General features: G+C 33.6%; 1 protein-coding gene across 4 annotated transcripts in view; it reads right to left on the minus strand.

Moving 5' to 3' along the window:
- The window catches only part of BTBD10 (BTB (POZ) domain containing 10), a 73,880-nt gene that overhangs the window by 25,725 nt on the left and 20,295 nt on the right, over positions 1 to 27,860 (minus strand). For 2 of the 4 annotated variants that reach the window (XM_012001476.1, XM_012001485.1), the window contains 3 exons: positions 27,634 to 27,791; positions 3,784 to 3,980; positions 1,656 to 1,941 (listed from right to left, as the gene is read on the minus strand). In XM_012001476.1, coding sequence (XP_011856866.1) covers positions 1,656 to 1,941; positions 3,784 to 3,980; positions 27,634 to 27,734 — 584 coding nt within the window. In that variant the 5' untranslated portion in view covers positions 27,735 to 27,791. Of the gene's footprint in view, positions 1 to 1,655; positions 1,942 to 3,783; positions 3,981 to 22,153; positions 22,550 to 27,633; positions 27,792 to 27,860 lie in introns of those variants that run through there. The other 2 variants (XM_012001472.1, XM_012001491.1) reach the window with 2 other exon arrangements.

Below are 27,860 nucleotides of genomic sequence, written 5' to 3' on the forward strand. Positions count from 1 at the left end.
ACAAGCAATCAAATGCTGGGATAGACAGGAATTAAGAAATAGGACAATGGCAAGTTTAAGAAAATAAAAAAAAAGCTCTTACATAAGAAAATACAAATGACTTTATGTTTTTTTCAAGTCATGTTTGTTGGCCCTTCAACAGTGCAATTTCCAAAATATGTCCTTAACAATAAAAAATGTACTCTAGTACTCTCCAGAAAATATAAAAATCATGATTAAAGAAAGGTGAACCTCTAGATCCTATGGTACGGTTGAATTAAGTATTCTACTTAATAGTTTCCTAATTCAAATAGTTTTCTCTTTCGTTGTAACACAGAAAACTATGAACAACAAAGCTTTTTTATGTCAAAGTTTCCAAAAGAATGCCAACTGCTTTTTACAGTTCCCATGAATATTAATTTTCATCCCCAAAGACACACTTTAGTCAATCGGCATAAAAAGAAGGCTTTGCTAATTGAAAAAGAAGAAAAAGAAGATAGTCTTTCAGGAATCAAATGTCATGATTTAAACTTTTTACAAAAGGGGAAAGCTACTCTTTTCACATCAATATGAACACTTAAAAACCTTTTTTTTTTTTAAGAAAATATAACAGCCAAAATTTCAAATATGTACTTTTTATTCTTTCTATATATCTGATGTAAAAATATAAAGTATTATTAACAGTGTCAAGTCATATTCCTGATAATTTGTCGATAATCCTCCCCTACAACACTAAAAACACAAAAAAGTCTATAGTTCAAAGATATTTTTTTCATGATATAAAGCATAGTGTTAACATTGAAGGAAAATATTTAGTTACTCAAAAATGTATACAATATCACAACGGCAGCATTTATTCTGTATTATGAGACAATGATAAATCACACACACACACACACACACACACACACACACTCTGCATATGCAATCTAGTAAAGTACAAGTTTTTATCTCATATAAATTTCTATTTCATGCACATGCCCTTTCACTTGATAGTAGTGTAACCAAAGATACTGATTTTACAATTAAAAGGTATAGTTTGGACATGGGGAAAAATCAAGTCTCTATTGTCTATATCCTTCTTAGACTGTAGTTCCCGTAACCGCAAACTTTAAATAGATCTATTACTCTGGACCAGCACAAATCAGAAGATGACAATTATTTCCTTCATTTTGCTAACTACTTGTTGACATTCCTTTTTTATTTTTTTTTTAAGTATCTACATCAAACCGACAATTCATGCTGACTTTACAGCTAAACAACCTATTGGTTTTTTTTTTTCTGCCTTTAAACAATGCTGATTGTTTATATTTTGTGATTCAATGGGAACTCAAGTGCAGGAAACGTATTATCATTGCTAAATTCACCTGGTTAGATTAAATTTACAGTCTCAATATGTAAAGACATTTTAGTATCCTGACTTCAATAACTATTTGCTATTTTCTACTGGTACTACAAAGAACACTAGAAATAAAACCAAGTTCAAGTTCTTACTCTATCACTTTCTAGCTGTATTAACTTGGGACAAGTAATTTAGCCTCCAAAGCTCAGTTCTTTCATCTGTAAAACAGAAATGTTACATTTCAACAGAGAATTACTGTAAAACTTAAACGAAAAAATAATGGCGGTAAAAGCACCTTATAATTAGTAATGCAAATAACTGCAATAATACAAACCTGCCCAACATTGTATTTGGCTGTGCAGTAAAAATGGATGGGTCTACAACAAATCTAGTGTTATCCACTATTAGTGTCACTCGTTCTGACGTTCTTATATTCCGAGCTCCCTCTTTTGCATTTTCATATACAAACACCATCTCCCCAGATGTCTTACAGCTACCATCTGAACTTGACTGACTACTGTTTCTGCTGCTGGTCCCAGCACTGCTAATGGAACCATTTGGGGATGCTTTTTGAGGACGCGGACTGCTTGGACGAGAGGAACTGTGATCTTTTTCTCGTTCTGAAATAAAGATGTTAGACAAAGTTAGGAAATTTTCTTTTAAAAATTCAAGATCTATATATATATCTTTTTAAATGTTTGATTTATAAAAGTTGTTTTAAGTCACAGCATTTCTACTTTTCAGTTTCAAATAACATGTTAACAGAACACCATAAACATTCATTTAGTTCCAGGAATAAAACCCAAAACATCAAAATGCTTTCTAAAATCTTTAGTTGTAGACTTTTAAAAAAGATGTATAGCTGACTAATGCTAACCCAAACTAACATCAAGATTAAGGAAAATTTTATATTTTTACTCCACTTAAAAATAGAAACCCAAGGAACCAAATATTCTCACAAGTAAAATAAATATGCTTTGAAAGTTATTACAGTAAAAGATTAATAAGAATACCAATTTAAGCTGTCCTAATTACTAAAAGGGGTAACACTATTCTGAGAACACAAAGTACAATCTTTAGAATCTCACCATGTTAATAAGGGCATTCTAAAACCAGCAACTTATCTCAAAAAAAGAAGGCCCCCATCCCCCACAAAAAAGAAAGAAATTCACTAAGGGCAGTAAGAAGTATTTATTTATTTTTAATGATTTTTATGTCTACCAAATAAAGTGGCTTTAGTAGCTCATGATATATTGTTTTCTTCTCATTCTCAAGTTTGTTGAATAAAGTACTGCTACAAATTTTATGATCTATAATTACAGTCTGAAATAAAAACTAAGATTTTGTAATATGTTTCACTTAGAGACTAGATCGCTAAACTTTAAAGGTGACCTAAAAATGTACCTCCATCTCATCAGTTTCATCAGCTTTTGCCAAATTCCTCTATGACTCAAACTACTTAGAACACTCTGTACAGCATTATTGATTACATAATTAGGTTTGACATATCTCCAGAGATACTCTGACGCCTCCCTTTTATTGCCTGATTCTACAATACTGGTAGCATCCCAAAAGCAAAATTTGCTAAAGCAGTATTAATGAAATAATGTATCATATCCTGCTATTCTACTCCCAGATACTGACTTTTTCATGTAACAAACTGTCAACTCTAATTTATACTTTTGTTGCTGTCTGGCTTATAAGTGCTAGTTTGACTTCAAGGATCAACTGAAACATTGACAACTTCTCTCATAATTAGACCCTAATATTAATGATTCTTATTTACAACAGATTATCAGAAACTACTGCTGCATATAGTAAGTCAAAGTTTTAATTTGTCCCTTCTGCGGGAGAAAATAAAAATCAGCAAGCTCACATGCTAAGGTACCTCTTCTTCAGCTGGTGTTTTATAGTCACACCATGTGTTCACCTGGGATAACAACGGTCATTTATAATAATGAATAGGAAGAAGGGAAAGACCTGAGCTAGTTACTAACAAAGTAAAACACATCACACCTTTCATCTATTTTTATTATTAAATTTGAGATATTGTCAAAAATCAGAATAAATAACATAATGGCTATTCTACCTTTCAGGTCCTTTGTTAGCATGATAATAACTAAACTCCTATCAATAATTTACTACAAACTATTGCTATATATTTCATAAGACAAAAATTAACTTGAGAACTTTGAAAATCTATATATCACAGTTTCAAAGGCTTTTCAAATTACTTATTTTATAAGACTGTACCAGAGGTTAAAAAATTCACATTCACTTTGCATTTAATAAGCTGTTTTTTCTTTCACAGCAAGAACCAAGCTCAACTAAAACAGAAACAACTGAATAGAAGAAGCTAATTACACTCTGCTGTATTAGGCACAATTCAATGTCATTACTACTTTAAAAAGGTAAATGCATGTTTTTAAGAATTGTTAGGAAGGTTAGTTGATTTTACATACCAACATGGTGCTGTCGTGTTGGAGAAGTCACATTTCTGATACAAGGAGTGAGTTGAGACTCTGTTCTTTCATGAGATGAATCTCGTGATCTGTCACTTGACCTTCGTCTATCTCTTGATCTCTCATGACCCCCACTAGCACCATGTAGACTCATTTTGGTGTGGTCGACTCCTCCCTTAGCAATACGCGAGGATGTACTGATAAGTTAGAAAGGAAAATTAACCATAAAAGCAGAACGTAAGATTGCAAACATTTTAAAAGAAAAACCCGAGTAACATAAAACTAATATATTGAAGTGCAAAAATGAAATGCTACTTTCCAATTCTGAAACCTAATTTACCTCAAACTTGTAGGCTTTAAAAATTCTGGAATGTGTCTTTGAAGACTGCATAGTTGAACTCAGTTTTTTCTGAACGAGAAAACTAAAGCTTAGAAAGGTTAACTAACATATGAGTTAGTAGAAGTTGTAGTAATAGTAGTAGATCACCCAGATATCTTAAATGTTACTCAAATGTTCTTTTGATTTCCTTCATTGTGGGGGAAAAGAGAAGGCAAGAGCTTCTGGAACTCTTAAAAAACTGAGGAATGGGGCAAATAAATTAGTCTCCCTGCCAAACAAAGTAAGTCTACATGCTAACTTCAATCAACCAACTTTGAGTTGAGTCTTTTCAAAACACTATGATTTTTTTTAAAGTTTTTCTGAAAAGCATTTCTCAGCCAGGCGCAGTGAATCATACCTGTAATCCCAAAGCTTTGGGAAGTCAATGTGAATGAATCGCTTGAGGTCAGGAGTTCGAGACCAGTCTGGCCAACATGGCAAAACCCTGTCTCTACTAAAAATACAAAAATTAGCTGGGTGTGGTGGCACACACCTGTAATCTCAGCTACTCAAGAGCCTGGGGCACAAGAATCGTCTGGGAGACAGAGGTTGCAGTGAGCTGAGATCACGCCACTGCACTCCCGCCTGGGGGACAGAGCAAGACTCTGTCTCAGGGAAAAAAAAAAAGGAAAGAAAAGTATTTCTCTGAAAAACCTAACAAACCTACCTACTCTGACTACATAAAGTCACAGAATTTTTAAAAACTTAAAAATATCTTATATATAATAAACTTCTCCACCAGAAGTGAAAAACTCAGAATGTTGATTAAAATAGTCCAGTTTACAGAATATTTTAACACAATTATGTATTAAGTTACACATACTACATGTACAATGCTATGTTAAATGCCAACAGAAAGAAGCTTCCTCAGGAGCTTGTTTTCTAAGTGTAGCAGTAATAGATGAACATGCAGAACTTTAAACAAGTCAAGAGTTATCCCAACTTCCAAATATAAAACTACTAAACAGTTCCCAAATACGTAACTACTAAATGGGTATTAGATAATAAATGCTTTAGGATCTCAAAGAAAAAAGACATTGCTATAGAGTAGCCACTAGTGTATCACTAGTGTCCAGCTCCTGACAAATAGATAAAATTTCAATAATTAGAGTACATTTTGCAAATAAGAAAACTGATGGTAATAAAAATAATAAAGCCAGACCTAAGGCAATTTGGAAATTTACTATGTTAGCATATACTATGGTTTAAGCAATTTGAAAATTTGCTATGTTAGCATATACTATGGTTTAAAAATATTAAAGTACTTTTTAGAAACAGAAGGAACTTCATGGCTTTAAAGTAAAATTGTCTAATGCTTATTGCTTGACATTTTGAATGATACTTAATATTCTGGAAACTTAGGTTTCTCATTTGTAAAATGTAGATTCTATTTATTTTCTAAGGTTAATAGGTGAATTAAATGAAGTATAATAAGTAAGCTGACCAGCAATGTACCTGGTACAACATAATTACTCAAGAAATGTTGGTTTATTTAGTTATGACAGATGAGGATATTAAAGTTCAGAACTGCAAGACTTGCTCAGGGTCACACGGTATTTAGCAGAAATGCTAATAACACTATAACCTAAGCCTTTTGATTCATTCCAGTGCCCCTTTCATAATATTATACTGGTCTCCTTTAGCAAAACCATATGAGTTAAAATTCAATCTTGGTGATTCAGAAAGCAAAATCTTTCAGTGTCTCTGGGTCATCTCTTTGGTTGATTTTATTAGCTTTAATATTTTTTGTTATTTTGGTGGTTTCTTTCATTATAAAAATCAGTCATCACCTTGCTATAACAGACTACAAGGACAGAAGATAAAGTTGACTTTGTATTTATCCTGAAAGTTACTTCTAGGGAAATAAAGGCAACCTAACAGCCTTTATCAGTTATTTGTTTCTCATAAACCTACAAAGAAGAATTCTACTCCCACCTTCATTCTAGTGAAAAAAAAAATCAGAGTACAGCTGCATCAATAGAACAAAATCTTTTCTTTCAAACAGAACAAATCAAAAGATCCTACTGCACTCATGTTTTAAAAAAATCGTTAGAGTAGGAATACTGGAATTTCTGGCTTGTTTTCTAAAGTAGGAAAAAAAAGGAATCCACACTAAATAGAACAAAGATCATATATAGAAAAAATAACTCTTCAAATTATTCTGGCGGCTAAGTTTTCATCATTTTCAACTATAAGAAAGCACATTATCTAAATGTGACTCTGGTAATTTAATGGACAAGGTACAAGCACAACTACGAGTAAGACAAATACAAGCTAAATGTTCAGTGTGAGTAAGGGCCAAGCAGACTGACTAATTAAAAAAGCGTTTTCACCAGACATCTCTGTAGCTGAAAGACTAGACACTGCTAAAATATTGGCTTCATTTCTAAAACACTTAGATTTTAAACGAATTCAAAAGGTGTCATAATACACTTTCATATTTTCTTTTAATTCCCACATAGACCGAACCCTGAATCAGACCTTCAAAATCAGATGTCATGGAAGACAAATTATGTCCTACTATATTTAATTCAATACTTTTAGATTAAGAAAGCACTCTAAAGGCAAAAACAGTTAATATGTACAAAAGAAAATGAGGATGAGCAAGTTCAGAGGGGAAAGCTCTGCTTCAGGCTGCACTGAAGCGTTTGGGATTCATGAACTAAGGATAGGTAAGGACATGAAGACTAGATTAGCCCTAATACCTATTTCCAGCCAAGATAGAGTAACAAGGGCTGAGTTTATACTCCTGTCTGAAACAACCCAAGAAACCAAACAGAATATATGAAACAATAGTCTGCAAGACACGGCACATCACGCAATGAAGGAGAGCAATCACTGAAAAAATGGAAAGCAAATGAGATAGGCCCAACAATTGTCCCAAATTACTATCTTGAGAGCATTTGCAAAGTAAACACAGAGAGGGAAAACACAAGCAGAACCCAGTGGACTGTGAGTGAAAGACATGGAGCTGAGACACTGGGATAAGAGATGGCTAGAGTTCTAAGGGAAAAGTAACACAGAGAGAAAACCTCAGAAATTTGCAGAGTCCTCCTTGAGTACTGAGCTGGATACCAGTCACACATGTGAGGACACTATGAAAAGCTGGGGAAAAAACCAACTCAAAGGATTAGAGGAAATAGTGCCCAGCACTCATACAGGGCCAGGAATAAGTCCTGTTCCCACTAGTTCAGACTGGAAAGCCTAATAATTTTTAGGGCATTGGGAAGAGAATTAGAAGACTCTAAAATGGGAAATAATTACAACTAGACTGAGCACTGTTCCAGTTCCCCTAACAAATTTTAACATCAAGACCAAAAGGACCACACTGTTTCCATATAGCTAAATCCTAAAGCAAAGCTCAAGAATATTTGTAAGTATAAGAAATATCAAACACACAAATGAAGTAAAGTTTACCATGTATAGCATCCAATCAAAAATTATCAGGCATGCAAAGAAGTGAGAACACATAACCCATGAGGAAAAAAAAATCAAGTGAAATAAAACGTGAACTGACACATATGTTAGAATGAGAAATAAAAATATTAAAAAGTCACTATAACCATAGCCCTCCAAAAAGAAATGTAGAGACACACAGGATTAAAAAGATGCAAATCAAGCTTCCAGAGATAAAAATGTTTACATGTGAGATAAAAAGTATACTAAATGGCCCTTTAAAATGACTATAGTTAACAATAACTTACAATATATTATCAAATGGTTAGAAGACAGAACTTTGAATGTTCCCGACATTTTTTAAAAATTTGATGGGTGCAGCACAGCAACATGGCACAAGTATACATATGTAACAAACCTGCACGTTATGCACATGTACCCTAGAACTTAAAGTATAATAATAAAAAATAATTTAAAAAAAAAGATCAATGTTTGAGGTGATAGATATACTAATCACCCTGATTTGCTCACTACACACTGTATACCTGTATTGAAATATCACTCAGTACCTCTAAATATGTATAATTATTACATGTTACACATCAATTAAAAATAACTTTAAAAAAGAAAAGCACACTGAATGGAATTAATGGGAGATTACACATTATAGTAAAAATGATTAACAAATTTGAAGACAATGCAATAGGAAATATTCAAAATAAAAAAGACAGAGAAAACAGAAAAATAAACAGCATGAGTAAGCTGCAGGTCAATTTCAACTGGCCTAATATAGGTATAAATGGAGTCCATGAAGGAAGTGGGAAGGAAAAAAAGGGAAGTAATATCTGAACTTTCTCCAAATTTGGCAAAAATTACAAACCCACAGATTCAATATGCACAACAAATTCCACACATACTTCAAAGAAAAAAATGAAAACAAACCCTGTCAACCTAGGTTTGCCATAGCCACTAAAAACATCTTTCAAAAATAAGAAGGATCTGCACTGATTTGTTGGAAAAAAATAAGAAAGTACAGACATTTTCAGGCAAAAAAAGACAAAGGAATTCATCATGAGAAGACCTGCACTACAAGAACAGTTAAAAGGTAGTCCTTCAGGGAGAAAAAAAAAAGCTAATGCCAGATGAAAATATGAATCTACACAAAAAAATGAAGACCACTAGAAAAAGTAACTGCATGGAAGAATATAATTTTTTTCTAATTGTTTAAATCTCTATAAAAGATTAAACAATAATGATAATAATAATAGAATAAGGGGTTTATAACATACACATAAAACTACAGCAGCACAAAGTCTGGGAGAAAGAAATCGAAGTATATTATTGTAAGGTTTTTACACCACACAAGAAACAGTATAACATCACTTGAAGGTATACTGTGATAAGTTAAAGATGTATACTGTTAATACTAAAGCAACCACTAATATAAGAAAACAAAAAATTACAGTTAATATACCAAAAAAGAAGAAAAATAAAATCATAAAAAAAAGATTTGGCTAATCCAAGAGGGCAAAGGAAAAAAGGGATTGGGAGGAAGAAAGAAAAAGAACAAAAGAGACAAACGGAAAATAAATAACAAGATAACACTTAACCTTAACCATGTCAATAATCACATTAAATACAGATAGTCTTAGCATTTAGATGTAACCAGTCTAAACCATAAAAGGTGAAGATTATCAGACTGGATATAAAAACTAGATCCCCAGCCTGGCAGATCACTTGAGCCCAGGAGTTCGAAACCAGCCTTTCGCAACGTGGCAAAGCCTCATCTCTACAAAAAATACAAAAATTAGCTGGGTGTGGGGTGCATGCCTGTGGTCCCAGCTACTCAGGAGGCTGAGGTGGGAGGATCGCTTGAGCCTCGGAGGTCAAGGCTGCAGTGAGCAGAGATTGCACCACTGCACTACGGCCTGGGCAACAGAGGGAGACCCTGTCTTAAAATAATAATAATAATAATAATAATAAAAGCCAGGTCCAACTACATGCTATATGGTACAAAGAGATTCAATATAAAAGAATGAGGAAAGATACACTATGCTAGCACTAGTTCAAAGACAGCAAGAGTGGCTATATTAATATCAGACAAAGCAGAGTTCAGAACAAAGAATATCACTAATGTATTTCATAAAGGGGTTAATTTATTAAGTGCACATAACAATCCAAATGTTTTTCTGCCTTATGAGAGAGCTTCAAAATACAGGAGGCAAAAACTGATAAAACTATGAGAACTAGACAATTCCACAATTATCACCAGAGATTTCATCACCTCTCTCACAATATTTAACAGAAAAACTACACAGAAAATCAGTAGGGATTGATGAGATTTGAATAACATTATCAACTGACTTGACCTCACTGACATTTACAGAACACCCAAAAAGGGCAGAAAACTCATGCTTTTCATGTGCACACAGAACATTTATCAAGATAGATCATATTTTGGGCAATAAAACAAGTATCAATAAACTTAAAAGAATTTAATCATACAAAGTATGTTCTCTGATTACAATGGAATTAAACCAAAATTCAAAGATAGAGATATCTAGAAAATTCCCAAATACTTGGAAATTAATATCTTTACCTAAACAACTTACAGAGCAATAAATGAAATTAGAAAATTTTGAACTAAAAGAAAGTGGGAAAAAACCCAAAATACCATAATTTGTGGCATGGTATGACATTGTAACAGTATTTAGGGGCCAATTATAGCATTAAATTCCTATATTAGAAAAGAAGAAAGGTCTAAGAAAAATGACATTAGTCAATAAAATTGTTAAACCTCCACCCAGACTGCTTGGGACAAAAATCGAGAAGATACAAACTACCAATGTCAGAAATAAGAGAGGCTACAGATACTAAAAGAATAATAAAAGAATATTATAAACAACTTTAAGCCAATAAATTCAACAACTCAGAATGGACAAATTTAAACCTACAAAAAAGCTCACTTAAGAAAAGGTTGAATAGCTCTATGTTTACTAAAGAAATTTAATTTGTAGTTTAAAACATTCCCTCCAAGAAAACTCTAGGCTCATATGGCTTCACTGACAAATTCTACCAAGCATTTAAGACAGAAATAATATTACCCCTACACAGCTCTTCCAGAAAATTGACGAGAAGATAGTATTTCCCAACTCATTCTATGAGACCAACATTGCCCAGACACCAATATCTAGAAAATTCCCAAATACTTGGAAATTAAATAATACCTTTACCTAAACAACTCACAGAGCAGTAAGGAAATCAAAAAGGAAATCAGAAAATTTTGACGTAAAAGAAAGTGGAAAAAATATTACAAGAAAAGAAAACCACAAATCTTAGAACACAAATATCAATATTCTAAACAAAATTTTAATACATCAAATCCAGCAATACATACAAAAACAATAGTAATCAAAGACCAAATGCTCTCCATCTAAAATCAGAAACAAGAATCAGAAATAAGAATGTCCACTGTCACTCTTCTTCAACAATGTACTGAGGATTCTAGCCAGTGCAATATGGCAAGAAAAGACATTCAGATTGATTAAGATGTCAAACTATCTTTATTTGCAGAAAACATGATCATCTATTGTAGACTCTAGCTAAAAAAAAAAAAAAAAAAAAAGTTACTAGAACCAGTAAGTTCAGCAAGCTTGCAGAATACAAAATCAGTATTTTAAAATGAACTTTATTTCTATATACCAAGAATACGCAACCTGAAACTGAAATTTTAAAAACACCACTTACAAATAACACCAAAACCTGAAATACTTAGGGATAAATATGACAAAAGATGTGAAAAACTCACACATTGCAAATTATAAAACATTATTGAAACTAAGAAGACCTAAACAAATGGAGAAACCTACTGTCTTTACAAGTCAATTTTCTCCGTAAGTTAATCTACTAGATACAACATAATTCCAATGGAAAACCAAGTAGGCTTGCTTGTCAAGAGTGACAAGTTGATTCCAAAATTCATATGCATATGCAAATGACTTAGAATAGCCTAAATAACTTTTTTTAAAGAACAATTGGAAGACTAACACGATCTGATTTCAAGACTCATTAAAAGGCTGTAGCAATGAGTAAAATGTGCTACTGGCATAATGACAGGCACATACATCAGTGAATCAGAATAAAGACTCCAGAAAAGAATTCACATACATATCTAGACAACTCATTTTCAACAAGGGCTCAAACACAATTCAGAGAAGAAAGAGTTTTTCATCAAATGGTGCTGGAACAAATGAATATACAATAGGTATTTCACGTTCAACAATTCTAGAAAAAAAAAAAAGGAACTCTGCGTAATAGTTCCCATCATATACAAAAGTTAACTCAAAATGGACCACACACCTAAATCTAAAACTTAAAACTATAGAACTTCTAGAAATAAAAAGCACAATGCATAAAAGAACAAACCGACAATTGAACTTCATTAAAATCAAAAACTTCTGATCTTCAAAAAACAGTGTTAAGAGAATGAAAAGAAGCTATGCGCAGTGATTCAAGCCTGTAATCCCAGCACCTTGGGAGGCTGAGGCGGGATGATAGCTTGAGCCCAGGAGTTCAAGACCAGCCTGGGCAACATAGTGAGACCATTTCTACACAAAATTTTTTTAAAAATTAGCCAGGAGTGGTGGCAGGCATCTGTGGTTTCGGCTACTTGAGAGGCCAAGGTGGTAATATTGCTTGAGACCAGAGGTTCGAAGTTGCAGTGAGTCATGGTAATAATGCTACTGCACTCTAGCCTGGGCAACAGAGCAAGATGATGTTTCAAAAAAATTAATAAATAATAGAGACTAAAAACACAAGCCTCAGACTGGGAGAAAATATTTGCAAATCATATATCTGACAGACGACTGACATGTAAGCTATATAAAGAACTCTCAAAATAATGGGAAAAAATGTGAGATACGCAGATAAAAAAATAAGTACATGAAATGATAGCGTCACTTGTCATTAAAGAAATGCAAACTAAAATGACACTGTTACATCATTACACATTAGAGTGGCTAAATGAAAAGACTGACTATATCAAGTGTTGATGAGTACGTGTATGAAATGGAACCCTCATACACTTGTGGTAGGAATGGAAAATGGTACAACCATTTTAGAAACTGTTTCAAAAAACAGTTTGTTTCTTAAGAAATTAAACATAAACTAGCCATATGATTCAGTCATTCCATTATGTATTTACCCAAAAGAAAAGAAGACATTATCCATAAAAAATTATTTGTAAACAAACATTCCTAGCAGCTTTATTTGTAACAGCTCAAAACTTTATTTGTAACCTAAATGTCTATGAACAAGTGAAAGGATAAACCATTTGCGATATATCCACACAATGGAATACTACTCAACAATAAAAAAGAATGAACTACTGACACAAGTTACAACATGAATCAATCTCAAAATAATTACACTGAATGAAAGAAGCCAGATCTCTCCCCACCCCCAAAAAATAAATTATATAAAATTCTAGGAAATACAGAATAACGTATAGAGCAACAGAAAAAATACTGGTGGTTTCACAAAAAAGGGGTATTAAGAGTTCAAAGGGAAGGGTTACAAAGGGCACCAAAGAAGTTTTTGAGTGTGATGTATATGCTCATTATCCTAATTATGGTAAGGTTTTATGGGTGTTTATATATGTACCAAATTGTATACCAGAATTGACCTCTTGGCCAAAACACAGCTGCCTGAGAATACCATAATAGAAAACAAATACTTAACCATTTCAGTTACACTTAAGTAACAAAAGTCATGCCTTTCTTCTTCTAATAGTCCTTTCTTTTCACACTTTTCTTAGCAGAGTGCACTAAATTCCTTCTCTTACCAATCTATATAGATTCTGGCATCCTCTTTTTGTAATATGGTCCATGGTCCCAAGAAACCAAAAGCATTTCTACAATCAGATTAAAAACATCTACCATCACCAACTGATCACCACTTGAAAACTTCACAAACCAACGTATACTACCCAGTAAACTTACTACCAAAGCCCAAATCAGAACCCTTAATCATGATCCTCTGAGATCACAATTTTCTTAAACTGAGGAATATCAATCACTTCCAAGCACCTCTAGTTACATAAACAAATCCACCTTAAACAAAAAAGAAAATATTTCCATTTTTAAATTTTGCAGCGTTACGACTTAATAATGCTTCTGTTTTCTTTACTATCAACTTTTCACTTTGTTTCAAAATCATGCTTTGAAGCATAAGGTGAATCAACAGGCAGTAAAGTTTCTAAAAACCTTTAAATCTTATTAAAATGGTCACTCTCAGAAGCAAATATCTATCGCTTCTCGGCCTTTTGACTAAGATCAAGTGTAGAAGCAAATATCTATTCACATCAAACTTTAGAATGCAAATCTGGTATGAACTTCTGCATACGATTTCGTCACCTAATTTGTTTAAAAATTCTAATTGCAGCAACAGTTTTCAATGGCAGGCAGGTTCCTAAGAACTGAAGAAAAACATAAAGGTCTCGTTTTGTTCAATGAAACTAGATACTCCTACAAGGGGAAAAAGTTTATAATACTAAACTAATACGTACAGAGTTTTTAAAATCCAACAGTACTGCAAAGTTTATAACAAAAACCAAGCATTTTTTGCATGGGTAAACTGTAATACAGTTATACCATAGAAAATTATTCAGCAATTTAAAAAAAACTATTGATATCTACAACAAACGTGAATGGATCCAAAAGCATTACACTGAATGAAAAAACCCAAACCCAAAAGTTTATACGCTATATCATTCCACTTATATAATGTTCTCAAAACAACAAACTTATAGGGATATAGAACCAAATCCGGGGTTGCCACAGGTCAGAGTTGGAGAGGGGGTGTAACTATAAAGGGGTAATATAAGAGAATTTCTTTGTGGTGATAGAACAGTTCTATATCCCGATTGTGGTGGAAGTTACATGAATCTATACATACGATAAAATATCACAGAACTATGTACCAGAAAAAAGAAAAAGTGCATGTAAAAATTGATAAAATACAAGAAAGGTCAATAATGTAGTTATTAGTATTGTACCCATGTCAGTTTCCTGGTTCTCATAAGGTACTAAAGTTATGTAAGATGTTATCATTGAAGGAGGCTGAGTAGAGTACCTGGGAACTCACAGTATGATTTTTTGTGACTTCTTGTAAATCTAAAATTATTTCACAATGAAAAAGCTTAATATATATAACAAAAGGGGCGATAATGTGGAGACAAAAAAACACTAAACTATGATAAATTCAGGAACATAAAAAGGTATCCATAAAATAAGGACAGGAATGCTGCAATTTTAAAAAAATTAAAGAATAAGAAAAAGTTCTGAGAAATTCAAAATAATAGCAGAAATTTTTACAAGGTTACTAGAAGGGTTGAAAGAAAATATTGAATATATCCTTAAAAGAACAAAAATACAAAGAAATGGAAAATAAGAAAGCATTTAAAAAGAGAACTAATGAAGGAGGTCAACATTCAACTAATATATGTTCTACAGAGAACAGAGAAAATAGACAGGAGCACATTTTCAAGGAAATAATATAAGAAAAATTTCCGTAAGTAGCTGATATAAGTAGCACTCATATCAGAAAACTGTTGACAAATACACAAAACTGTAATATAAAAAACTATACATAGCTCTGTCAAAAAAACATGTATGTCTCCATAAAAGGCTATATACATGTTTTTGTCCATGTTTCCTGGCTCATAACTCCCATTGCCCTTGTTATAATGTTGGGGGCACTTTAGGCCTCAGAAAACAGAATCTCTCTCTCTGACCTTCACCTGCCCTCTTTTCATAGCTCCTTTTTCTCTCCAAGGCAGGCCTTAGAAACTAAAAATACATTCTACTCTTCCCCTGCCTTTCTGTAATGGAGCTGACCATAAAGAAATCCCCTGACCTACTTTGCTTACAGGCCATAGGCCCCTCATTTCAGAAGGTGTCCTGTCCCATACTCTGGAGTTTGAGTGTTTTTTTTCCACTGACAATATTCCTATCCATTTGAATTAGTCGGACCTCAATAAAGAAGCAATGTTTTAAATCCTATTTTTATTCTGGGAGAAAAATTAGCTGACTTTTTTTTTTTTTTTTTTTTTACTATTCTAACAAATACCATATCCCCTGTTGCAGTTTTTTAAACTAAAGCTTTTAAATGATTTTATATTAATATATTTTTGAAGCAACTGATTTGCTTTTTATAAGGATCATTAATGTGTTAAGTCAGGATTTAGCAAACTATGGCTCATGGTCCAAATTCTACCCATTGCCTGATTTTGTAAATAAAGTATTATTGGAACACAGCCATGTCTATTCATGATTATTGTTCATGGCTGTTTTCATGCTACAATGACAAAGCTGAGTGATTAGGACGGTGACTGTAGCCAACATAGTCAAAAATATTTACTATCCAGCCCTATACAGAAAAAGTTTGTTGATCCCTATATTAAATGTCAGTAACTATAATATAAAAAATGCTATCAAACTTCTAAATAGATTTGATAACAATTTCTCTCTCATTTCCTTTTTTTGGTCAATTAGCCTTCTATAAACTTTCTGCTCTTCTGCTTAATATATGGTCAGTTTCCCAAGGAACAAAGGCTTAATAATGGAAAAGGGAAGTTCTCAACTGAAGAATTAGTTAAATTCTCAAAGATCACCTGTAAGTCTGTTGTCGGATATGTTTTTCCCATAAAAATATTTTTCAAATGATACTTAAATCCCAGATTACCCCCACAAAGACAACTTCAGCAAGAAATATATATAACCTAAAAATAGTTTTAATACTATTTCTAAATCCTGACATCTTTCCCTTCTTCCTAAAATCCCATTGCAGCAGCAGCAGCAGTAGCAGTAGCAGGGCCTAAGAGTATCTTGTCAAATTTCAACTGAAGTCACATGAAGACCCAGATACTAACGTAAGGTGATAAATGTTATAAGGGAAAATAAAGGTAACAAAAACAGAGTGTCACCATTTTGAATGGTCAAAGTAGAACTCTCTGAGGGGGAAATGTCTAAACAAAGACCTAAATATGTAAGAAATAGAACTATGAAATACAGAAGGGAATAGCAAATGCTAAGGCCCTGTGGTAAGAATCATCCCTGGCTTTTTCAAGACATTCAAGAAGCCCAGGGTTGCTGGAACATAGAAAATAAGAATGACCATGTTAAAAAGGTAGCTCTTAGGCAAGACTAGAACAAGATTATGACAGGCCTTGAAGGAATGTTTAAAGGGTTTTTGCTTTTGTTTGAGTGAAATGGGTAGCAATGAAGTGTGAATTAAATGATCTAATTTACGTTTTAACAGAATCACTTTAGCTGCAAAGCAAACCATGGGAGAACAGGAGAAAGGAGGCAAAGGTAAAACCAAGAGACCATTTCAGAGGTTACTGTAAATAATCAGGCTAAAGCTGAAAGTGACTTGGACCAGTGTTATGGCAGAGTTACGTGTTAAAGAGTGTACTAGACTATATATTTTGAAGAATATGCCTCTGAAATTTACTGATGGATGAAATGTAGGAGGTGAGAGAAAAAGAAGAGTTAAGGATGACTCCATGATTTTGTCCTGAGCAACTGGAAGAATGGAAGTTCCACTTACTGAATGCAAGTGAGAGAGTGAGAGGACTAGGTTTAGAAATGTAGGTATGTCTTAGACATGTTAAAAGTGAGATGCTTATTACACGTCTGAGTGTACATAAGTCTGTGTATACTTATGGACACATAAGTCTAAAGTTCAGGGGAAAAGTCTAGGCTAGAAATACAAATTTGGGAGTTGGCAGTCACTACTTAATATTCTTCAGCAACTTCCTAGCATGAAAAATTTTTTTTAAATAGCTAGCCACTATTAAAAATTGTTCAAAGCTAAATTAATGGTTGAACAGGTTTATTGTGTATCTGCTGAAGAGTCATTTGTTCAACAAATATTTACTAAACAACTACATTGTGCCAGTTACTGATCTTGGTACTGTTAATGATTGAGAAGAATATTATAATGCATGCATACACAACCAATATTTTTCAAGCAATGCTTTTAAAAATTATAATTTTTTAAACTTTTGGAGTATAAAAGATATGAAGTACAAATACAAGACTCAGTTTTTAAAATATTTATCAAATGATTGTGAATATTTTAATAAATTACTTTTACAGACAGATTTTGATGGAGTCTCACTCTGTCGCCCAGGCTAGAGTGCAGTGGCACACTCTCAGCTCACTGCAACCTCCACCTCTCGGGTTCAGGCAATTCCCCTGCCTCAGCCTCCCAAGTAACTGGGACTACAAGTGCCCACCACCATGCCTGCCTAATTTTTTGTATTTTTAGTAGAGGTGGGGTTTCACCATGTTGACAGGGCTGGTTTTGAACTCCTGACCTTGTGATCTGCCTGCCTTGGCCTCCCAAAGTGCTGGGATTACAGGCGTGAGCCACCACGCCCAGCCACAAAACAGATTTCTAAAGACAAATCACAGCCATCCCACAATCACTCCTTCCAAATGACCTTTGAAAACATAACCTTTTTCTATTAAATTCTCTCCATTATGCCTTTTATTCAATCCTAAATATCAAAATAAAAATTAAAAATCTATAATGTAATTAGATTGATGAAATTAAAGACTAAGAGAATTTCTATCAGAGGCCCTTTGATGTTTTTGTAATTCAGTATGTCTAACTATCCTAAGAAATATCCACAGAAACACAGAACCTTAGTTTAGGAAAAACTCTATAGAAAATCTAGTCCAAACACTTATCTAATTCCTGAATCTTCACCTAGAAAGTGTCCTCGAATTGGCTGACCTACTGCTAATGACAGGGAAGGGGAACTTTTCTCTTTTTAAAATTTCATTCTAGACTTGGAAAGTTCTGACTCTTAGGCTGTTTTTCCTTAACATTAAGGTTCAAACCTTTTTACCTAACCCAAGTTCAGGGTTTTGGCCCAGGTTATTCTTTGTTGTAAAGAGGCTGTTGTTTGCATTATAGAATGTTTAGCAGCATCCCTGGCCTCCATCCACCAGTATGCTAGTACTTCCTCCAGCTCCCTAACCAAAAATGTCCCTAGACATTGCCAATGCCCACTGGAAGACATAAAATCACCTGGGCTGAAAACAACTGCCTTAGTTCTACCTGCTGGGACCAAATAAAAACAACAACAATGCTAACACTTGGGCATTTAGAACAATACTGGGCACCTTAATCCTCAAAACCATCCCAATTTTACAGCTGAGAAAATGGAAACTTAGCGGCTAAGCAAGGTGCCTGAAATCATATAGTTAATTAAGTGCTGGGTCTGAGATGTGACCCAAGGAGTTCAATTTCAGAGTTCATGCTCCTAACTTCAAACAAGTCTGACTCAAACCATGTCTAACTGCTTTTCAAAGGAAAAGTCTTAAAATATCTGAAGACAGCTCTTATCATGACATTCCTTAATATCCAACCAGAGCTGTCACAAGATTTCTTTTTTTTTGAAAAAGATTCTTACTCTGTCATCCAGACTGGAGTGCAGTGGCGTGATCTCTGCTCACTGCAACCTCTGCCTCCTGGGTTCAAGCAATTCTCGTGCCTCAGCCTGTCAACATAGCTGGGGTTACAGGCGTGCACCAACACGCCCAGCTAATTTTTGTAATTTTAGTAGAGACGGGGTTTCGCCATGTTGTCCACGCTGGTCTCAAACTCCTGGCCTCAAGCAACCTGCACACCTCAGCTTCCCCAAGTGCTGGGATTACAGGTGTGAGCCATCACGCACAGCCCAAGATTTCTTTTAAATTCTTAGTTCCTTAAACTGGCAACATATCCAACTTTTTCACATCCTTCCTTTTGAATATACACAGAACTAAAAATAATAATACTTTGGTATTCAGCACAGTTACTCTACTCTTTTCCATTAATTGAGATGGATTTTTTAGGGGAGGGGTGAGGAAGAAGATGGGAAGCCATATGGTACTTTTGTCTTATATCTAATTTACTGCCAACAGCCACCCTCAGGTCTTTTTCATATGTGATGCTGTAGAGCAGTGCTACCTTAATGTATCCTGGTGTTTTAAAGGCCTTACGAATATACTCCCAAAAAGTTCATCTAAACTTAGTACAACAACTCAGCCTCAAAAATTATTTTGGATCATTTAGTGTATTATTTACTATCTCTCACTCCTCATTGTCACTGATAAATTTGATAATTTGCTTTCTCCATATAAGCAATATGACAAAGCAAAGAACAAAGCCACCTTTCAAGATTAATCAGTCTCTGGATGGGATCATTTAAAGTCAGAATTGTTGTAATTAATTATCACGATCAGCTGGTAGCTAACTTATTGTTCCCCCACCTTACTCTCAAGGATATCAAAATGACTTTACCAAAAGTTAAGCTTAAGTCCAAATATATCATAGCATTGCTAGTCTACTAACTGCATCAGAGAAAAATCTAAGCTGGTCTGACAATCTAATTTTAACAAACCTATTCCTAATCATTTTTAAACTGTTTTTCTTCAAGTTAGTCATAAATGAGTCCTTTCCATTTTTAATTCCAAAATCTCCTACCTGTTTCAAAATCAAGCCCAGAATCTCCCATCTCTTAGCAGTTCTTGTATTCTCAGAAAATCTTCAAAGATCACACATAATAACAATAATTTTAAGGTGTTGCATGCAGTTCCTTTTATAAGATGTTTTAAATAGCCCAGAAGACAACTCACTTAATCAGATGCATTCTTTACCTCTATACTCATATTGGTCTTTATGTCCTTCCTATCAATGTTTGTCTTATTTGTATTTCTATTAGAGATGGGGGTGGTTTCCTCTTCGACTTTGACAAAGAAGCTTCAAGAGCTAAAGATTTTTCCCCCTCATTGTCATGCATTATTATTATACTTTCCTTGATTATTCTTCTTACATTAAATGTAATATAAGAAAACTTTTTTGGTGGTCTTGGCATTTTTCTGAAGTCTCAGTTCATCTGAGCTCTAGTTTTCCTGATTTTTTATTTATTTTGTATACTTTATTATGGTTATCTTACTATTTGCTTTGTTTTAAAAGTAATGGGTATGTCTTTAAAGGCTTCACTGTGTAATGACACTGAAGATCTTTCTCTGTCAGAAAACTAATCAAAATTATATTTTTACTTAACTCCTTACAACATTCTTTCTTTTTGGAGATATTTATGCTGTGAAATCATGCTAATCTTTTCTCTGATCAATTATCAGAAAAATGCGGATTGGTGAAATAAATTACAAAATATATATGTACAAAACACTATGTAATCTTTTAAAATTATGCAATAGAAGATCACTTCATGACTAAAGGATGTTCATAATTAAATTTCTTTTTTTTCAAGGATAGGTTACATAACAGTACTACAGTAATGTCTTTTTAAGTGCATGTGTGTTATTTTATATTTTTATATATACATAGAAAAAATAGGCTATATGACAAAATATTTAGTTTTCTTTTGACAATAGAAAAACTTATTTTCATTTTATTCTATATGTTTTTCTGGGCTTACCAAATTTACCTAATGAATATGTACCATTTTCACAATAAGACAGACATTATTATCTTAAAAGAATCAGCAGAACCAGGGGAAAGTATCCTACAAAGTATAAGATTAAAAGGTCTGGCTTGAGATTCTGCTTTTAAAACTCTATTTAACAAGCTTAGAAAAACATTTCTGGACCCTAAGCCACAAAAAAGGTCAATACAACATACCACGAACAGAACTATATAAATAAGTCATGACAACCATAAGATGACCATTCAAACTTTTAGAAATTAAATGGGGGAAATTAAAAGAACTTCCTTACACTTCAAGGAAAGAATGTTATAAACCATTTAAATACATTAAAAACAAAGTAAATGTAAAATGCTGTATATCCCAAAAGTCCATATAAAATTAAGGATCAGCAGGATAAGGGTAATAAAGACAGAAGGAATAAAACCATTATTCAAAATGTTTTAAATTGTTGTAAAATTTCCTAATAAAGTGAGCAATATCATCTGTTAAGATTTAAAATCTCACAGGAAAAACCATTATCCTTATTTAGAAATTTTGTCTGGTTGAAAATTAATATTCACTAATCCAAAACCTCAGTGGCAGTAGTTAGATCATCTATTCAGATTCTGGGTTCTTTGACTTGAAAGAAAGTCATTTTAACCAATTAGAGCTTTATCATTTAAGTACATTCAGTTCTGTAAAATACTATACATAAATGGTTCAGTTAACCCTTAGTCCATCCAAATGTAAAAATATATTCAATTCCTTCTTTAGAAAATTATTTCAATTATTTCATTTATCTTGAATTTATTTTCAAATACATCAAAAATATTATTTCAAAATTACTCTCTCCTTAAATTTTTAATGATATTCATAAACAACAACACCAAACACAATGCATCAAACCCACGAAAACAATAAAAACATATTTCATTTATTTTAAGTAACTTGTCATTAAACTGAAAATCAGACATATGATCTTTTATCTTTAGTCATGTAAATGATCATAATAAAACAAAGGTCACACATATCCCTCTCAATCTTTCTTTCAAATTCATATATGTAAATAATTATAACCCAGAGATATCATGTAATAAATGAATACACACCTTCCTTTAGTATATGCCAAGGTAGACACACAAAAACAAGAAAAAAATTTTGAAATCAGAGTATAAAGGGACTCTGCTCTTTCAAACAATGAAGCACTGAAAGCCAGGTCAGCATCCTTGGGCATTACTAGGAAACTTTAGCACATCTGATATTTCCATCATCTTCAAGATTCCTCTGAACAATCAGAAAATTCCCCAATCTCCCCCTACCTCACCTGTCCATAGACTTCCTTTAGCTTCCTCCCTCTACTGTGTAATAATGCTGTTGCAATATTTAGGCTTTAAATGTTCAGAGATACAACCCCCTCTACATATTAATTCAGTTTATTTTCTCACAGACACTGACTCAGCCGTGGGTTGTGCAGCACTGACGTTTCTAACAAAACAGCATCGTGTGAGCTGTGATCGTCCCATTTCTCCATCTCTGAGCAGTGATTGGATATTGTAATTGATAGACAGGCATAACAAAACGCAGGAGTTGAGGGCTTAGAGATATGTAGATATGTTGCCAAATGCCATCTGTAAAGCTAATTCTAGCTCTGCCAGCTTGCCAGGGTTTAGAAAACTAGGATACAGCTAACTTTCTTTTTCCTTTCAATATTTTATTGGGTATCCATTCTGGACAATAAAGCTCTTTAAAATCAAAGAGAAAATATTATTGTACTTAATTAAGAATCCACTCAAGAACTATTCTTTAAAGCAACCAAACTTTTGCATTTCTAAACTGCTGCTAGGGCTATGAAGTGATTTAAAAGGGAAACTGGAACGTTCAGACTTTATGCAGTCTCAGGAGAAACGAGCATGCGTACTTCCATGTGGGAATGAAACCTTGCGGCATAGTCCATACTCAATGTATCATCCATTTATCTTTAGTAACCTGAGTGGACTGCAGACCTGAGTTTTATATGGTCATATTCCACCCAATTCAAATATATAAGAGCTTTTAGTGTAACATCTATCTAGACATTTTAACCTCCTTATACAGAAAAAGTGCTTTTCTTTTTCTTTTTTAAATAGCAAAAACTCCTCTAACTCAAAATTTAAAAAGAAGTTGTCACAAAACCAGACCAAATACATTTCAACTGAAATGATCTTTAACATCTTCAGCAGGCTATCAAACTGTTCGATATAGATATCACACAAGTATACAACTAATGCACTCTCTATATAACTATACAACTACTCACCCAGAAATAAGTTGAGCAACTTATAAACAAATTCAGTAATTTTAAAACTAATTTTAAACCAATTCAGTAAATCTTACACAAATTCAATCATATAGACCTGCTGAGAGACCACAGGCACCCTAAAAGTCCATCCATGTTCAGATTAGTTTCTCTAACTGTAAACAAATTTTTTAAAGAGATATATACCTATATTCAAAGGAAAAGTTTAAAAAAGAAAGCACCGGCCGGGCGCGGTGGCTCAAGCCTGTAATCCCAGCACTTTGGGAGGCCGAGACGGGCGAATCACAAGGTCAGGAGATCGAGACCATCCTGGCTAACACAGGGAAACCCCGTCTCTACTAAAAAAAGTACAAAAAACCAGCCGGGCGAGGTGGCGGGCGCCTGTAGTCCCAGCTACTCGGGAGGCTGAGGCAGGAGAATGGCGTAAACCCGGGAGGCGGAGCTTGTAGTGAGCTGAGATCTGGCCACTGCACTCCAGCCTGGGCGACAGAGCGAGACTCCGTCTCAAAAAAAATAAAATAAAAATAAAAAAATAAAAATTAAAAAAAAAAAAAAAGAAAGCACCTTTTACTGAATATTCCCAACACAAAAAAAGATAAATATTTGAGATGATGGACATGCTACTTACTCTGATATGATCACTGTATGATACACAAATCATATCACTATGTACCCCATAAATATACACGATTATGTGCCAGTTTTTTAAATTTTTTAATCTTTTGAAAAAAGAAGAAAGAAAATGATCAAAAATAAAATGTAATACTTAAATAATTTTTTAAAGTACCTAAAGTTGTTTAGATAGAACAGAAACCACAAGGCAATGCTCCCAAACTCTCAAACCTTCATGGTAAATACACATTAGATAGTAACTGTTGCTGTTACTTTTATAAATCAAAAAATTTATTTTTATGCTAGCCAGCAAGGAAAAGTAGGGAAAAAATCAAAAGTACAAGACTAGAAAAAGTCTGGCTATTCCAAAACATAAAAAGAACAAAACACAAATTTCAACAAGACAAAATTTAGATTATCTATAAAAACCAAACAATAAAGTATGCTTATTTCCTTACGTTATAGATTTAAATGCCTAACTGTTCAAGGTGACAATGTGCCCAATTTAAAAACCATATTTCTCAGTCTCCCTGATCCAGAGATGGCCATATGACATGATTCTAGCCAATGACTGGTTTATAAGCAGGTATCTGCTGGAAATTTCTGAGAAATTTAATTTCCTGATATAAATGAAGCCCTTTTCCATTGTACCCTTTTTCCTTCTTGTCTAGAAAGTGAACATGATATCTGGAACTATAATATCCACCTTGTGATAATGAGAGGAAAGCCAAGAAAATAAGAGATTGTTGACCCTAACATCCTTAAGCCACTAAATATGCAGCTGCCATTGCCTCTCTCTGGATTTCTTATATAAAAGAAAAATAAACCCCTAACATCAGCCAGTGTTTAGTCTTGTTTTCTTTTCCTCAAACATACCTAAATAAAATACACAATATTCAAAAAAGGAATAAGAGTAGGAGAGGCATGATGAAACAAAATCAGCCATGAGTTGGTAACTTAAAGCTAGATGATGAATACCAGGGGTTCATTACATCTGTTCTATTTTGCATATATTTAAAATACACCATAATAAGCTATTTAAAATTTGAAAAAGAAAACAATGAGAAACTTGTTTATAAATCCCAGCTCTGCTATTTACAAGTTGGATGGTCCTGGGCAAGTTTACTAATTTCGTTTTTTTTTTCATTTGCCAAATGGGAACAATAATACTATCCACAGAGCTCCACCTTCAGTTCCAGGCAAGGTAATCTGAAGATCCCTGCCAGAAATGTCCTCCATCTACCTAATACTCTAATCATCCAGGATTAGCTCAAGTCTCATTTTCACCTACTCAAGCTGATAATGATTCCTTCTCTGAACCCTTATTTTACAACTCATTACCATAGTTTAAGTGACTTATTGTCCTCTAATAGTTCCATACGTTGACACTAAACCATTCCATAACAGCACACTTTTGAATCTCTCCTGAACTGAAGGCAAGTTCTCATTAATACCTGCTATTACTTTTTAAAACCTCTCAATTAATTTACTAATAATTCAAAGAGTAACACTTTAAAAAAGTCAAATCATACTTTGTAAGTATCCTAAGTTATACGTTCCTAAGCATATAGGGACAGGAGGTCTCTAAAAGTTCTTCCTTGAGCAGATTTTCCATGAATGAGGCTAAAATAAACTCATTTAAAGACTTCATAGTCTTTGCATTAAAAAAAAATCAATTCACTGGTATTTATTTTCCATTTTATTTTAATGTTCTTCACTCAAATAACCCTAAATACTGCTGCAGTCTACCTAAAAATAGCTCCAATTAGCTTGTTGTAGTGGTGGTGCATGTCTGTAGTCCTAGGTACTCCAGAGGCTGAGGAGGGAGGATTGCTTAAGCCTAGGAAGCAGAGGTTGCAGTAAGTTGAGATGGTGCCACTGCACTCCAGCCTGACTGACAAAGTGAGAACCCATTTCAAAAAAAAAAAAAAAAAAGAGTAAAAACAGCACTAAAAAGTTACTGATGTTACAGCTATCAAGAAGAGCTTTGGTATTTGTTATTGACAATGAAACAATAATGAAAAATGTACTGTTCGTTTTTATAAATTTTTCCCGCTGTTATGTATGTAGCTTTTATAAAACAATGGCTTATTTTCTCCCTTGTCACCTCTTCATTATATAATGCAGTATTATACCTCAGCAGAAAAACAGCAAGAACTAGGATGAATACTATATAATTCACTTGAAAAAAATACACATATATATATAACATAGTAGATATAAATACAGCCCCACATTTAATGTGATAAAACCAATACTTTTTTTTTTTTTTTTTTTGAGACAGAATCTCACTCTGTCACCCCGGCTGGAATGCAGTGGCCTACTGTAACCTCTGCCTACCAGGTTCAAGCAATTCTCATGACTCAGCCTCCCAAGCAGCTGGAATTACAGGTGCATGCCACCATTCCTGGCTAATTTTTGTATTTTTAGTACAGATGGGGTTTTGTCATGTTGGCCAGGCTGGTCTCAAACTCCTGACCTCAAGTGATCTGCCTGCCTCAGCCTCCCAAAGTGTTGGGATTAAAGTCATGAACCACCACACCTGGTAAAACCAACATCTCTTTAATCTAAATGATAAAATAATTTCCATGAAATAGAGAAAAAGAACAAAAGCCCCAGTTTGGATGCTGACGCACACACACACACACACACAGAATGAACAAACATAAAAAAATAAAAAAACACTTATACCATTTGGCATGGACTTATGAATTATAAAAAAGTCAACTTAATACTAACATTTTAGACCTCATCACATTAAAAGTCCACAATAAAGGTGAACATATTATCAGGAGACTTAAAAAGTACCAATCACTCAAATTTTCTAGCTATAGTGTATGAAGTATCTGAACTATTTCTTTAAAATCACAAAAACTATTTCATTATTACAATATTACGGCTTTTTTTTTTTTCAAGAAAGCTGGTATTTGTTATCAGTGGTAAGGAGAAATTTATATTCAAGTAAGTTAAATGCTCAGTAATATGCCCTAAATAATATTCATAGAAGATTTTGCTTTATGAAAACATGCTTACATACCTGTAATAGGTGAGGTTTCTGAGTTGTCAATTAACATCTTAAAATTTCAGATCAAAGTGTATAAAATGAGGTATTCCTCATTAAGTTACACAGCAGAAAATGAAAGTTTTAAAAATAATAGATAGATGGGCTGAAACTTGAAACGAATTTTATTTCATGCAGCAAACTTTAAATAAACCAGTAGAGTCATTCCAGAAAGATTAATTTTTCTCATTAATAAGGATAACAACACAATATAAACTCAGATAGTTAAAAATGTAGGAAGCAAACACTGACATAAATCTATATATTATCCTGTATAAGGTATACAATGTATTTAGACACAAAATATATTCCTATTAGAGAGTTTTAAACACAAAGAACTAACCTGTCATGTGAGAGTCCCCAGTTAAGTAAATTATAGCATTTATTCATGGGGTCAACTAGGGAGATTTTTACCATCTTTAGAGACAGAAATACAAATATTAAAAAATTAAAAAGAAATGTTTCTCCAACAGTTATCTATGGAGACAGATAAACATTCATAATGTTTTGTAAAATATCCTCCATCCTCTGACAGGAATTGCCACAACCAAATGCAGCAGTATTCCTTACAATCAGTTTCAGCAGAGTTTTCAAATGCGAAATACATGTTTTCTACCTACCTTGAATGTTTATAAAGTTTACGAGGTCTACTATGCAATTTCCGATCCCAATTCTCTGGATCACTGGAGTTACCGTCATAGGGATGAGGCCGTCCTGCCATCCCACTCCAAGCTTCCTCACACTACTGCTCTGAAAGCACACATGTAGCACCCATAACCTACATAAAAGAGCAGTGTTGACCTTTAAATCTATTCCATGCAGAATAAAATAGTCATAGAATTGTACA

Source organism: Mandrillus leucophaeus, unplaced genomic scaffold (genome assembly GCF_000951045.1).
Source record: "Mandrillus leucophaeus isolate KB7577 unplaced genomic scaffold, Mleu.le_1.0 Scaffold1178, whole genome shotgun sequence".
NCBI classification, from domain to species: Eukaryota; Metazoa; Chordata; class Mammalia; order Primates; family Cercopithecidae; genus Mandrillus; species Mandrillus leucophaeus.